This window comes from Solanum tuberosum, unplaced genomic scaffold (genome assembly GCF_000226075.1).
Source record: "Solanum tuberosum cultivar DM 1-3 516 R44 unplaced genomic scaffold, SolTub_3.0 scf00014, whole genome shotgun sequence".
In the NCBI taxonomy this organism is placed as follows: Eukaryota; Viridiplantae; Streptophyta; class Magnoliopsida; order Solanales; family Solanaceae; genus Solanum; species Solanum tuberosum.
Genome location: NW_006238939.1, coordinates 318,785 through 334,463, shown reverse-complemented (window position 1 = coordinate 334,463; position 15,679 = coordinate 318,785). Strand labels below are relative to the sequence as shown.

The following is a 15,679-nucleotide window of genomic DNA, read 5'->3' as shown; positions in this document are numbered from 1 at the left end:
ATGGATATATTATTGGCCACCCAAATAATTTGTGTGCTAGGAGATATGACCCTCCAAAGTAGACCCTCGAAAAAGGCTTCACTTGGAAATTTTGGATTTTGATACGGTTGCTCTAAAATTTGGGTTAGACCCATTTCCCACTCAATTTGACCCCCTGAATAAGAATATGAAGTCGAATTTCCGAAATCATGCACGGATTTTGAGATATATGGAAATTACAATTATAGGTGTTTCCGAAGCACATTTTCGGGCATTTTTGGGGTCGTTTCAACATCGAGCTCATCAAAGTAAAAGTAGTTGAAAGGTGCGACAAATCAAGTAAAAGGGCCTTTTACCACTTTTAAATCTAAACGGGTCTCAAGGACTTCCATTCATTAGGGTTAATTTTCCCTTTTTACAAAACCAAGTCATTTTTGCCCAAAAATCAATCACGTAGAAACTCCTCAAAAGCATTACCATAACCAATTCATGCCATACACACATAATTGGGTAGAACACATGTCATATCACAAGAGTACTAACCTAGACCTCTTGACAATCAAAGCTTACGGCCTCAGACCCAACAGTTTAATAAACATCCAAAATCACAACTCAAGGATCCATACCATCAATCAAACCAACCAAACCAATCAAACACAAGACAATCCTAAGTGTCATTCCACCTAGAAGCTAGGTCTAATGATACTACTTACACAACACCTAAACTAAGGCCTCTCTAACAAAAAATTAAGCTCAACACAACCTAAGGGTTCAACCTAAATCATGAACCCAAATATAATTAATCTAACTAAACCAAATCTAAGAAATGCACCCTCAACTCTACTCTTCTTTCATTGGTTGAACCATACTCTAGCAACATCCTTCAGTTGGTATGCATCTAATTCCACTCGCTTAGCATCAACAACATGCATAACCTCAAAAACTTTTTGCAACTCTTCCACAAAGTTTTACGGATCCTCAGTAACACTTGAACTGATGAAGTCTAGAGGATTCATCCTTAAGAACTCACGGATCCAGGATGTATAAGCCATATCCTGTCGATTCCCTCATTGTTGCCCAACTTGGTTAGTCACAACTTGGCTCAACATCCGTATAGCATCCCGAAACTCAACATTAGTACCCTCTCATTGGGGCTGCACTTCTGGTGCATTAGGTATCCCTTGATCCTGTGGATCGACATTCCTCCTAGTAGGACGACCTCAGACAGCTCTTTGTGGAGGCAAGATCTGAAAGATATGCGCAAGCACAAGTTAGAAAGGAACTTTTATAGAGATGAACTCTTTCACACGAAAAGAGTATGAAAGAAGGGAGATAGTCCCTAAATGTCGCAACCTCGTAATTATAGATGTGGGGCGCTTCACACCGAGAACTAGAACTCTACAAACACGACTTCATAGACACCCTAGGACTGTTGAACTCTGTGCTTTGATACTAAGTTTGTCACTCCCCGAGCCTACACCCTACATGCGAGTGGCACTCGAGAACCATTGTTGGCCCCAAAAAAACCCTTGGCCTAGCTTAATGTCACGACCCAAGGGTGCACCCTAGATGTAACATGGCGTACTTGATCCCGAAGGGGTCTTATACAAGACCTTAGCATATCATAACATAAGATAATAGAAACGTATGAAATTTTAAAACATTTTTCATACAATCAAAGTCTTTATAAAAGCAAAGAGGAAGTCTTATTACACTTGTCTCAAACCATCTAGAATATGAACATCTTAGGGACCAAGCCCATACAATAGTCTCAAGACATGAAAATAAAATACATCAAGGAAATGGTGGCTTTATCCTCGATGCTTTGAGGACTCACCAAGTCTTCAACTCCTTGCACTTCTAGAAATCTATCTTCAAGAATGGAACTCAAAATCGCCGAACCCTACATTTGATGAGAATGTAGGCAAGAGTATGCGTTAGTACAAAAGTACTAAATGTGATAGCTAGCATAACATCATAAGAGCATAACATAAGGGTTAGTCAACATAAGCCATATGCTATAATCATAAGAGATACTTCATGAAACATAAACTATAAGCATAAGAGACAATATCATAATCATGAGCAAAGTCTCCAACATAGGCATCATATAAGCATTATTCAACCCTTAGTCCTTCATATCATAAGAGAACTACTTCTCAAGTAACCTCAAAGAATACTTGTGCAATGCATGGATGGGACCCCATAATCCCACCCACACTAAGTATCACTTCTAGGTCATCATAATCATACTTACCACCTTTGGATCTCATCCTTAACTCATTTCTCATAGACAAGGGAACCTTTACCTTTAGTCAAACATATTTAAGAAAAGGCAACTATGGCAACATTCCACGCTAAGCATATATCATATAGGCAAATCTCATATTAGGACATGCTTAAAATACTTCCTTGAAGTAATCTAGTTTCATCATACACATGCTACTTAGATTAGGGACTTGTCCCTCATATTCATATATAATAGTCATGGAAGAATACCTCTTCACTAGTCCAAGACAAGTCATTACTCAGGAATGCTCATAATTCACCTATTCAAGGCTACCAAGGAAAAGTACTATTAGTCAATCCAAGCTAAGCATGCAACACATGAGAGACATACTTCATAAGTAGCTCGACAAGCCGCTACATTAGCGGCGCATAAACTATGTTCATCAACCAAGTTTGTTCAGTGGTCGTAAGCTTATTAATCTGACCGCCCTCCTTGCTACCCATATGCGAGGCGCCGTCTTAGCCTTCCCTGACCAGGATCGCTCCCACACCTGTAGCGTTCGTGATCGGCCTCCTCAACTGTGTATCGATCGAAAGGCAAGGCGGCACAGCCCCCAACCAAGGGAGTGGTTACGTCCAGTATGTCCCCCCTTATTCCCGACATGCTATGGTACCCCGGAGTGGGTAGGAGCGGGTCGAGTCCGTATCGCTGCGGAGCAACAACCGCGAATTTTACTCTATAGGTAGGTATCGGCTGGGCTTGCGTAATGTAGTTGTAGTTAAGGCTGAAGTAGCGCTTTTTATTTTAGAAGATCTACTGAAGTACCAAAGGCGAACGGGGCTCCCAGGCCGGGACGTCTGGCAGAATGCTTGGCCTCCTGCGCTGGAAGCGAGACCCGAAGGGTGCATAAAGAAATATTTATCACTTTTGTCTTAATCTTAATAAAAAAAAGGACTTAAGCATCTTGGATTCAAATATTCAAACAGTCTTTCTTGTTATCGAAATCTAAAAATATATATATATATGGAAATAAATTGCGTCCAATAGGATTTGAACCTATACCAAAGGTTTAGAAGACCTCTGTCCTATCCATTAGACAATGGACGCTTTTCATTCTGATTTTTTTTTTTCGTATTTTAACTTTTTGTTTGAAAAAAAACCCAGAAAGAATCAGATATGAAAGAATTTTTTGAATTGTATATTCAATGATGTACTAATACTAATAACCTACTTGTGCAATGCAGGAATAAGACCCATAATCCTACCCATGCTAAGTACTACTTTAGGCTATCATACATAAATGATTACTATTTATCATTCTAGACTACCAAAGAATAGCACCCTATTAGGCTAGACCAAGCTACCAAAGGAATAGCATACTGACATGCAAGTCCAATCTATATAAGGAAAGTCAGCATATTGGATTAGACCAAGCTACCATGGAAAAACATATTAATCATGCAAGTCCAAGCTATTCTAGGAAGGGTACAAGTGTTCCATTCTAGCTACCATGAAATAGTCTTAGACCAACTAAGTCATGCTACCATGCAAGCACTCTATGATGCTAATGTAAGCTACCCTTAAGAGAGTATGGTTTCTCAATCCTAAGCTACCATGAAATGGTCTTGGCCTAACCAAGTCATGCTACCATGCAAACATTCTATGATGCTAGTTCAATCTACCCTTAGGAGAGTATAGTTTCTCTCCTAAGCTACCATGAAATGGTCTTGGCCTAACCAAGTCATGCTACCATGCAAACATTCTATGATGCTAGTTCAATCTACCTTAGGAGAGTATAGTTTCTCTCCTAAGCTACCATGAAATGGTCTTGGCCTAACCAAGTCATGCTACAATGCAAGCATTCTATGATGCTAGTTTAAGCTACCCTTAGGAGAAGCACTATGGTTCAATCCAAGGCTACCATGAGAACTCCTAACTCAAGCTACCAAGCATGGTCTTATCTTACCAAGTCAAGCTATTCATGAAGGGATCTTATGTCACAACTTCAAGTTATTCTAGTCTAACATGCTTTGATTCATTTTAGGTGAGTAAGCCTTTCAACCTAGAATCATTCTATGTGAGAAAACCTTTCATCTCCTAGCATATTCATGCCTAAGTGTGTATATGAGAATATCCTTTCAACAACACAATAACTTATCATGATCATAGACTTTTCACTCTCAAAGCTCTACGTTTTACAATCATCTTACATACCTAGATTTCAAGACATTCTAGTCTCATGCTTCATTATTAAGAGATTCTAATCATAAATCATCATAAAGGTTCAACTTCAAGCTTTACTAGTCATGATCCATTATATGTACTATAATTTATTGGGAAAAGGGACAGATTTACCCCAGAACTTTAATAAATGGTACGTATTTGCCCTATGTTATACTTTGCGTCCACATAAGCCCCTGCCGTCCAATTATAGGTATACATATATCCCTCTCACTAACAGACCCCTAATTTCTTACACGTGTCTTAATCCTATTGAACTACCCATTTGACCCTTTTTTAACCCATAACCCAACTATCCGCCCCATAACCAATACCCACCCAATTTCCTCTAAAAGGAATCCTAATTAAAACACCCAAATTAACACACAAAAATCCGTCCCTTTTCCCTAGTCGGAATCTTCTTTATCAAGCATTGGATATCACATTACCAAAGATTGAGTCTTTAATTCAAGAAATCAAACCCCATTTCATTTTCTATGATTTTTCTTATTGGGTTACATCCGTTGCTCGAAAATATGGAGTTAAGTCTATGCATTACTGTTCTATTACCCCATCATTTGTTGGTTATCTTATGTGTGGTGAAAATCCATCTTCAGATGCTGAAATGATGGAACCTCCACCTGGTTTTCCTGTTGATTCATCTATCAAACTCCACAAATATGAAGCTCGTTTAATCGTAGCTCTACATTTGATGGGGAAGAATTCTAGTAACTCTGGTTCTGGTTCTGGCTCCGTATCGTTCACTCAACGTTTGCTTTTGGCTTTTCAAGACGGAGATGCCATTGCATTCAAAACTACTCGAGAAATAGAAGGACCTTATTGTGAAATTGTTGAGCATAAGTTCAAGAAACCAGTTGCGTTAGCCGGGCCAGTATTGCTCGAACCAATAGAGACTTCAAATACAGAGGAAAATTGGTCAAAATGGCTCAAAAAATTCCAAGAAAAGACGGTTATTTTGTGTGCATTTGGTAGAGAATGTAATCTCAAGAAAGATCAATTTCAAGAACTGGTTTTGGGACTTGAACTTACTGGTTATCCGTTTTTCGCTGCTTTAAAACTGCCTATTGAAGCTGAGACAATCGAAGAGGCATTACCGGAAGGTTTCAAAGAGAGAACACAAGGGAAATACATTGTTCATTCGGGATGGGCAGAGAAACAATTGATGTTATCTCATCCTTCTGTTGGATGTTTGTCACTCATTGTGGCGGGAATTCGTTATCGGAGGCCATGATTAATGAGTGCCAATTGGTTTTAGTACCAAATTTTGGTGATCAATTCATAAATTCAAGATTGTTTGGTGGAGACTTGAAAGTTGGAGTGGAAAAGGGACAGATTTTGGTGTGTTAATTTGGGTGTTTTAATTAGGATTCCTTTTAGAGAAAATTGGGTGGGTATTGGTTATGGGGCGGATAGTTGGGTTATGGGTTAAAAAAAAAGGGTCAAAATCGGTAGTTCAATAGGATTAAGACACGTGTAAGAAATTAGGGGTCCATTAGTGGGAGAGGTATATGTGTACCTATAATTGGACGGTAAGGGCTTATGTGGACGCAAAGTATAACAGAGGGCATATACGTACCATTTATTAAAGTTCGGGGGTAAATCCGTCCCTTTTCCCTAATTTAATTCTATTCATGTCTACTTGTTTCTATTCTTGAACAATTACTACTCATAACATCAATTCTATAAGATCATCTCTAAGTCTTCAATTTCCCTCTTTAAGGCACAAACCCACATTACTTCAATTTCATCAATTAACTAGGGTTAGCCATGGAAAACACATAATATCATCATAATAACATAATTCACTGCTAAATCAATCACAAACAAGTAATTTTATCTCAATTGGATTCATACTCAACTTAACCCACAATGTTGGAAGGAACCCTAACTTGAATTGGGGATTCAACTTCACAATTGGGGGAAATCTAGGAGGCTCCATGGATGAATAAGATATCATACCTTGATTATAAATCCCTCACAATGCTTGCAACAATGGAGGAATTTTCCCTAACTTGCTTCTCTTTTCTTCTTTTTTGCTTCCTAAAGAGAGAATTTCTTGAAGGGAATTGGGTCTCTTTGGTGAATTGAATTAATGACTAGGATCAATGTATTTAGGGGTCTATTATCTTTATATATGTGGTCTAATTACTAATAAAATGACCCCACTTAATAACTAATTAATTCTAGAATGTTCCCTAACCCTCCAACTTAACCGACTTAAGGGACCTTACTACCTCACCCACGAGACCCCGACCCACGGGCCATGCTGGTCCTCCATGGGTGGTGGTCTGCAACCCAAATTTTGGGATCTTGACCTACGACCCCATCCACGAGGCGTGGATCCCCCTACGGGGCGTGGGTCCCCAATCGTGGGTGGACTGTCCAAGGGGCAGATTTTGGGTAGTTTCTAGGGTCCTCCTCAAGGACCATTGGTTGGTCCTTGGGGAGTCGTACCTTGACGTTTCTCCCCTAAACCCTTCATTCTAAGTACGGGAGGTCATAGCTACGACTCTAACCCCCATGTCAAGCTCTATAACCCTTACATAAAGCTCTAAAATAACTTACTAGTTTTTGGGTGTTACACTTAATTCTTAACGGAAGACTCACTCATAAATAAGATGAACTCAAAAGCACAAATTTACTCAACGTCTCAAAGAAATACTCAGAATAATTTAGAAATAAAATATTCAACTAGCCAAAGAGGCAACTCAAGTTTCAACACAAATAACTAAAAAATGAAAAGACTCATGCACTACTATCTACCTAAAGCCTCTAATACTATGAGGGATGTGGGGACAAGATCCCGTATTATCCTAACAAAGCTAAAATAACTGAATATAAATAAGGGATTCTCCAGAAGCAATGAGGCTCACCAAAAAACTCTGGAACTCGACTGGATCAACGAAGCGTTGGTTGATGATCCTGGTTACCTGTATTTGCATCATGAAAGATGCAAGCCAAATGGTGTCAATACATGGAACGTACGAGCATGCGAGGATAAATCTAAAACATGACTGAAGCTTGAATTGGGACTGAAGAAACAACTTACCTCGTCTTCACTCAACTCATTTCAATAAAAGCAATTGCGATATAAAGAAAAGTTTTTAAAACATTAGATAACAACTTAATGTATTGAAAAATACAATATAACTCAGTGTGAATTTAAAAATACAAAATAAACTTTGTTTGGGAGATTCTCTAACCGACAACCATCACTATGAGCTATGTTATGATACAACGTCTCGTCCACGCTGCCAGAACTGTCCTATACCTTTTCGAGGTATAGAACTCCTCAACCAAGTAGATCCACCAGTCTATGCTAAAAGGCAATAAGAAATCATCTAAAAAGTATGACCCTTTCTACCCACGTTGACTACATGGTTTTTGGGGGTTGTGAGTTGTTAGAACTCTCCCCCATATTTGTGCTCAATACTACTCCCAAAACATAACTTAGCTCATATGTTTTAAAGAAAACATTTCATCATCCTCAATTTTGAGATTATTACTCAAAAGGTTTCTCTAAAAAGAGATAGTACTCAAAACTGTTCATGAACTCTTTTTGGAAATCTGTGTTTCCTCTTTTCTTAAATGTAAAAATATTTTTCTTGGGGATACTTATATCCTGTTGCTTCCAATTGCACACGCAAGTGTACGCGATCGCACAAGTAATATAGTGGCTCTTAAAAGAATCGAATTATCGAACCCAAAGTACTTGTCAATTAATTATTCTTACTAAATTATATTAATTCTAATTATTTATTTAAGGAGAGGATTTCAAAAGATGAATATATTAAATAAACTAAAAATAAAGTTAAAATAACTAAAAAGCAAATAACTAAGAAAAGATAGATGTTTACACAATCAATGAATGAATCAATCTAGGATTATAATTTAACTAACAATCATGTTTAGCATCAATTTCATCAACTTATTTGATTATCTAGTTATTGATTCAGAAGGTTAAATGTATGATCATGGTCTCTCGATCTCTAATCGCCTACTATAAATAACACCCTAACTACATCGTTGAGCGGGGATAGGATGGATTAAGTATCGAGCATTACGATTTCTTTCTGTATAGTGACCAAGCATGGTTTCTAGGTATATCCCTATCCTAGATACAAATTAACCCTAGTTATTAAGAGAAAATCATGCTCCGTATATTTCACGTTCTATCCTCTTATTCCTCTCTCGAGTTCAATTCGGACAATATATTTATTTCAATGGTGATCAAGCATCAAAATAGTAATCACAAGAATATAAGAACAACTAATATGATAAACAAATCATGTCGAATAAAAATCACTAAACAATCATATTATAAGTAAATATAATCCAAGAACGAGAATTTTAACTCCACATAGACATAGAACAATTACAACCCATCATTCAAAGAAAGATGTAAAATAAAATAAAAGAAAAGAAGAAACCCTAAATCGAAAGTTAATTTCTACATTTATCCCCCTCCCAATAATTATTCTTATAGACTATTTATAGATGTATAAAACCCTATATAAAATAATTGAGTCCAAAATAAATTAAGAATCCAAAACCAAACGGAATTGGATTTGTGCGTGAACTGTGCGCCGCCTCAATTGTTTTCGTTGATGCTTCCGTCGCTAGTGACACGTGGCAGGACTTTTACGCCAATTAAAATTTTTCCTTCAATGCACTTCATATATATATTATATATTATTTTATTCAATTTAATCTATTAAGCTCTCTGCTTGATTTTCTTCTTCTACCTTTCATATTTAATTCGTTTTAGTTCTAAATTTCTTTATCTTAACACCAATTCAATCCTACAAATAAAATACACAATTTAGTACAATCCATAAACTTCATGCTCAAAAAGGACAAATATAAATAATAAATGTGAGGCAAATAATGATTAAAACTATGTATTTTTGCCTCACATCAGTTCCCATATATCATTTTAAAGAAAATTAACTCAAGTCCACTCTTCCTCAAACTCAAATGTTCAAGTCTTAAAACAAGTTTAAAAGATTGTAAAAAGACTTCTTAAAAGGTTTTGAAGAATTCTCAAGACTTGACTCTGAAATCTACCTTGAATTTGAATTATGAATTAAAAGTTATGATTCATGTTATGAATGATTTCTAGATGTTTAGAAGTAGTTTAGAGTAGTTAGAATCAAAGGGGAGTAAAGGTACCCTTTGGAAGAACTCAGACAGGCTAAACGACAGAGAACGGGTGGGGGAGGCGACCCTGGCGCACTGAGTGGCGCAGGGCGCCAACCCTCTACCAACAAAGGTGTGGTTGGGCTATCCTACAGACACCCTCTGCTGGCTTGTTGGTGGGGCGGAGCACCAGCCTTTGCCTAGAAAATCCCAACGAATTTCTTTCTTGTTTTTTTACCCTAACTCGCCTAGAATCGAATAGTTTCTTCCCCAATCACTTAGATTTGAATACCCAACATAAGTACACTATAATCTACTCAAAACAACCCTCAAATCATTAACTTTTATCTCAAGAACTCATCAAAATCCCAACAATCAAGATTATGAATGAAATTTCAAGAAAACTCATCAAAAACTCAAATTCTTCAACTTTGAGAATGAAATTGCATTAAAATAGCATGATTGGCATCTGGATGAACGAACCCAACGCTATGAGAACTCACATACCTCTTAGGTATCAAACCCTTGGCGAAACAACCTACGATCCGTAAGAATTTTTTATGAACGCCTTGAATCTTCCCTCCTTTCTCCTATTTTCTCTTCTTGAACTCTTTTCTAAAACCTTAAGTGTGAATTAGGATTATAAAACTGAACCAAATCAGTTTAGACCCCTAAAACCTTACTAAAAACAAATTAATCTAATTGGGTAAGGGAAAAGACCAAAATACCCCTCATATTTTCGAGTAACTTTTCTTATATGGACATACTAAACTCAAACGGGCATATATCCCTCATACGAGCTCGAATTTCAACAAACTCAGTAGCGTTGGAAAGAAGATTCCAAAACCTTTCATTTGATATCTTATGGTCCACCTAATTCATCTTTTACTGAAAGTTATGGTCATTTGAAGTTGATCCAAAACTCATAACTTATGCATAACTTGCAAAAATTTCAGATTTTGCTCTTTCCAATTTAGTTCTTTCTATTTTTAGATCTTTCTAAGGCAGAATGTTGCATAAAATCTTCTAATACGAGTGATAAATCATGGTGGATTAAATCAAGTTTTGGAAACTTTTATATAAAGAGTGCATAGGAGATCCTGAGAAGAAAAGAAGGATTTGGGTAGAAGATCTTCCATTAAAGATATCTTTATTTGGTTCGAGAGTGTGGACTAATAGGGTTCTTGCAGCATCATTTTTGGTACTTGGAACCCATATGTCTCACAATTTTGTTCTTTTTGTTCTGTATCTTCTAGAGAGACAATGGAACACCTTTTTCTTAAGGGTGAGATAACTACCAGAGTGTGAAATTATTATTCAAATGCTGCTGGTATACTTGGTCCTTGGATTCAAGTGAAACAAGCTATAAAGAAATGGTGGGATGCACAAGGAAACTCAAAGTAGAAGATAATTTTTCAAGTTGTTCCTATTATCATTCTATGGTTTTTGTGGAAGATAAGGAACTCAGTTATGCATGGGGTAGTTTATTCAGTAGATAAGGTTATTTGGGATATTAACAATATTGTCCACAAGTTAATTAAATTGAAGTTTAAGTATTATATATGATGTTCCAATCTCTTGGCCCCATATAGTAGCTCAAATGGATTGATACAAATCAAGTTTGCAATACAAGGTGGTGAAGTGGTTGCCACCACCTACTGGTAGGTGGAAGTGTAACACTGATGGGGGCTCAAAAGGTAATCCTGGGCCTAGTTCAGCTGCTTTTAAGGTAAGAAATTCTGATGGAGATCTAATAGTTGCTAAGGGCTTGCAAGTTGTTGATACTACTAATTTAATAGTAAAGGTTGTTGCTATTAGAGAATGTCTATACTATTGCTCGGAGAATAATTTCTCAAATGTCATTATTGAAACAAATTATATGGCTTTAGTACACATCCTTAATGGTATCTTGAAAATCCCTTGGAGCTGAGTGTGACACATCCCTAATGGTGTATGGGAAGTCCCTTGGAGTGTGACAATGTTGGTCAACTCCAATAATAGTCTTAAGGAAATATTATTAGTAAGAGTGCAACACTCCTCAAGGGAGGAAAATACTTTTGTTGATTTTTTTTGTTAACCTAGTTTTTTATTTTGTTGGTACATTTGAATTCAAAACATTTTAGGAGTTCCAAGTAAAGGAAAAACCATCATCAATATGGATACACACAATGTTCCAAATTTGAGAATCAGACATTCAGGTCATACAAGTAGTGTAGTGCAATCACTATAGGCATTGGTGCTTTGTTTTGTTATAAATACTAGAACCTTCGAAAGAGAGCCAAAATTACTACTTTCCTTCCTTATGATGTTTAAATAATTTTGGTTGGTTATAATACCATGCACCTGGTGAGAGCTCTGAGGTGTTACAAATTATATAAAACTAGGACTCATGATGTATAAGTACATATTCTCTTTAACAAAGGTTTATATTTTTAAATATGAGGTTAGTTTTCATCATATAAACATTTTAATCTCAATATTCCTGACTTAAATGATGGTATTAACCTAGTCGGGTTCATTCCATTTAAGTGGAGGCCGTTGAAAATAAGGTCTTTATAATGAATTTCAAGTTTTTAGTGGTACCTTAATCCATGATGAAGATGAGTTGCGATAATCGGAGAACCATGAACAAATGAGCTCAAGAAGCCTTTCTGTGGTTTCATGTGTGCTTCGAAGATCAGGAAAAATACAAAATTAGCAAATTTTTAATGATTTAAATGATAATGATGGCATCAATCCATATTTTGGGATTCACCAATTGGAAATTAGATTTAAGAAAGTTTATTAACATGCACCTGGTCTTAAATGGAAGCTCAATCGTCAACTGTAGATGCTCCATAGTTGACGAAGCTTTTAGTTTCTCTAAGAGCCTACACCATTCACTGGGAATGGGAATGGGAATGGAGTAGAGGTCACCCACTTCAAAATTAGTTCAACATTTTCGAGATAGGTAAGATCTCTAGAGTTTGGGTTACAAATGATCTTAGCACATAGAGAGAGAGGACAAGACAGTCAGACTCTTATTCGTCGGAATCAATTTTTCACGACAAAGTCAACTAGATGGATAAATGAGAAAGCTTCTACGCTCTTGTTGTAGAACTAACTTGGTCCCTTTTGTTGTGCCTTTCTATTTAGGTTTTTGTGTTTTTTTCTTTAGTTTGTATTCTAGGCCTTTCTGGCCAGAAGTGTTCCCTTTTTCCCCCCAATGAAATGGCCTTATGGCCTTCTTTCTCTCTCTCTATATATATCAAAAAAAACTTTTTCATTTTTGATTTAAAAATTACTTTTTAAAGTCAATCCAAACCGGCTTACTTGAACTTTTTCTTAATGGGTTTTTATTAACTTTTTTTTATTCTTGTGTTCAGTTTTGTTTTGTTTGCACTTCTATCTTATTATAGTATACCAACTTTACGATAAAAAAGTGAGCAGCCACGATCTTAAAATCCTGGATCCGCCACGAGCCATGAATTGTAATTTAGGTTAGAAAAATGGAGCAGCGTTCTCCAGTTCAAAAAGATGGCACCGCGTCTTCAAGGTCAATTAATAAAATGAAGATAAAATACAGAATGTGTGAACGTTCTTTTCTAATTATAAAGTAGTGAAGTAACAACTCTTTGATTTTTTGAAAAGTGGGTTTAAATTTAAAACAAAAAGATAGTAATTGATATTTTTAGTAGTTGTTGAATAGATCATGTAAAGAAAAAAATAGTAATGATTGTTTGAAACAAAGTGGACGCAAAATTTGGAGTTGGCGAGAGAATGGAAAAGTTTGTGTTGTTTTTTGTTAGAACCAATGTAATGCGTAATTAGTTGTAGTTAGTTGAGTTTGTTAATCTGTCATTAGTTAGTTACAATGCTAATTAAAAGTTCGTTAATTAGTCATAAGGGATGTATAAATAGGAACTCTTTCTCATTTGATAAAGCAAGTCGGTTAATTCCTTTTCCTCTGTATTTCTCCCATTCTCAATTATTCTCTTAATTGCTCTCACATGGTTAGTAAGCTCACATTCAATATGGTATCAAAGCGATAGGTTTCAATGAAGTTCTAGAGAGTTTTTTCTTCTGCACAATTCGAGAATTGGAAGATCAGTTGGTCACCGACAATAATTCACTCACCGGAAAATCACAAATTCACCAGAAAATCATAAATTCATTCACTGATTCGATCCGATAATGGCGAACAGAGTTGGGAGCTAGAGTTAATTTTTCAGAAACCTCGAATAAGGAGAGGACTACCTCAATTCCAGAACAGACCGAGAGATTCACAGATATTCACCCCATAAATCCTTTGTATCTGCATCCATCAGATACACCAGGTAGCATTTTAATTCCTCAACAGCTTACTGATATTGAGAACTATACCGGATGGAGTAATTCCATGTAAGTAGCATTGTTGGATAAAAACAAAATTGGGTTTATTGATGGAAAATGTCGTAGAGATCATTATAAAGGTGATCTCATACATGAATGGGATAGGTGTAATGCTTTTGTGCTATCATGGATAACTAATTCAATCTTGAAGGAACTAGCAAATGGCTTAATGTTTTTGTATAATGCACATAATGTTTGGAAGGATTTACAGGAGAGATTTGACAAATGAAACCTCACTAGGATATACCAAATTCATCGAGAGATTAGCACAATATGTCAAGGAACTTTTACTGTTTTTGAATACTACTCGAAGTTGAGGAATCTATGGGATGAGTATGTGTCTTTAGTTCCTCTGCCAGAATGTGAATGTGATAAGTATCGAGTATATACATAACATATGGAGAGACAAAAGCTCATGAAGTTTTTAATGGGATTGAACGATAGTTTTGCTCAGTCGAGAAGTCAAATACTCATGACAGTTCCAAGCCCAAGTCTCAACCAAGCTTACAGTATGATTATGCAGGATGAAAGTAAGAAGATTCAGTCTAGCTTAATATCAAATTGTGTCTTACCTTTGTAGAAATTGGATGTTAACGACTCCACTGTTTTAGCCTCGATACACAATAACAAATTCAACCAGAACACAGGGTTATGTTGTGATCTTTGGCATCTGAGAAACCACACAAAAGCCAATTGCTATAAATTGATTGGATATCCTCAGAATTACAAGTTGACAAAGAAGAAAAATGTGGATGATAGATGCTTCAAAGGTCAGGCTTATGGCAATGACAAAATGCAGAACTATGGGGTAGTAGAAGAACTCAAGTCAACAATGTCAATTTCTCTAAAAACATTGCTCCTGATTCTCCTTCTTTTCCTACTGTGCCAACATTCACTCTTGATTAGTATAACCACCTGCTAAAAATGATTGACAAGGAGTCATCACCTCAAAATCATGTTGTTAACATGGTAGGTAACCCTTCTATTCCTCCTTATACATTCAGTACATCCATTAGTTGTTTTGCTGTAGGTAATGATGCAACTCCTTGGATTGTAGACACTGGTACAACTGATAATATGGTCCATAGTTTGAATACATTACTAAACCCTACAATTATCCCTTCCAATTCTAGCAATGTGTATCTCCCAAATAGTTAAATTGCAGAAGTTACTCACATTGGTTCTGCAACCTTATTTGACCATTGTAACATTCAGAGATGCCTACATATTCCACAATTTTCCTACAATCTTTTGTCCATTTCCAAGCTTATTAAAGAACTCAATTGTTGTGTGTCTTTCTATCCTCATTTTTGCCTTTTTTAGGACCTTTGCACTGGAAAGGTGAGGGGGATTGGTAAGGAAGAAGGAGGCCTTTACATGCTCCCACCTACCAAGAAGCCAAAGCTACCATCACCTGCCACTGCACTCTCATCCAACATTGAGTCTGTTTTTTGGCCATCTTCTCCAAAAAAAATTTCCATCTGCATATGAGACTTGGTCATGCTCCTATTGCAGTACTACACAAAATAGACTCACTAAGGCCTCAGTTGCAGAATAAAGTTTTTCATTCATGTCCTGTGTGTCCTCTTGCAAGACAAACTAGATTCCCCTTCCCTTGTAGCGCTAAGAAAATTGTATCACCTTTTGAAATTCTGCATATGGATGTTTGGGGGCCTTATAAGCAATGCACTTATAATGGTCATAGGTTTTTTCTTACCA

The 15,679-nt window shown here is 36.5% G+C and overlaps 1 protein-coding gene and 1 non-coding gene across 2 annotated transcripts; one reads left to right on the top strand and one right to left on the bottom strand.

Moving 5' to 3' along the window:
* Positions 1 to 3,244: 3,244 nt before the first annotated feature.
* TRNAR-UCU (transfer RNA arginine (anticodon UCU)) lies at positions 3,245 to 3,316 on the bottom strand. Its single transcript has one exon. It is a non-coding gene; the product is annotated as a tRNA-Arg (tRNA).
* Positions 3,317 to 4,979: 1,663 nt separating this feature from the next.
* Positions 4,980 to 5,681, top strand: LOC107062810 (anthocyanidin 3-O-glucoside 2''-O-glucosyltransferase-like). The gene has a single exon (XM_015313896.1). The coding sequence runs from the start codon at positions 4,980 to 4,982 to the stop codon at positions 5,679 to 5,681; it is 702 nt and encodes a 233-aa protein (XP_015169382.1).
* The last annotated feature ends 9,998 nt before the right edge of the window (positions 5,682 to 15,679 follow it).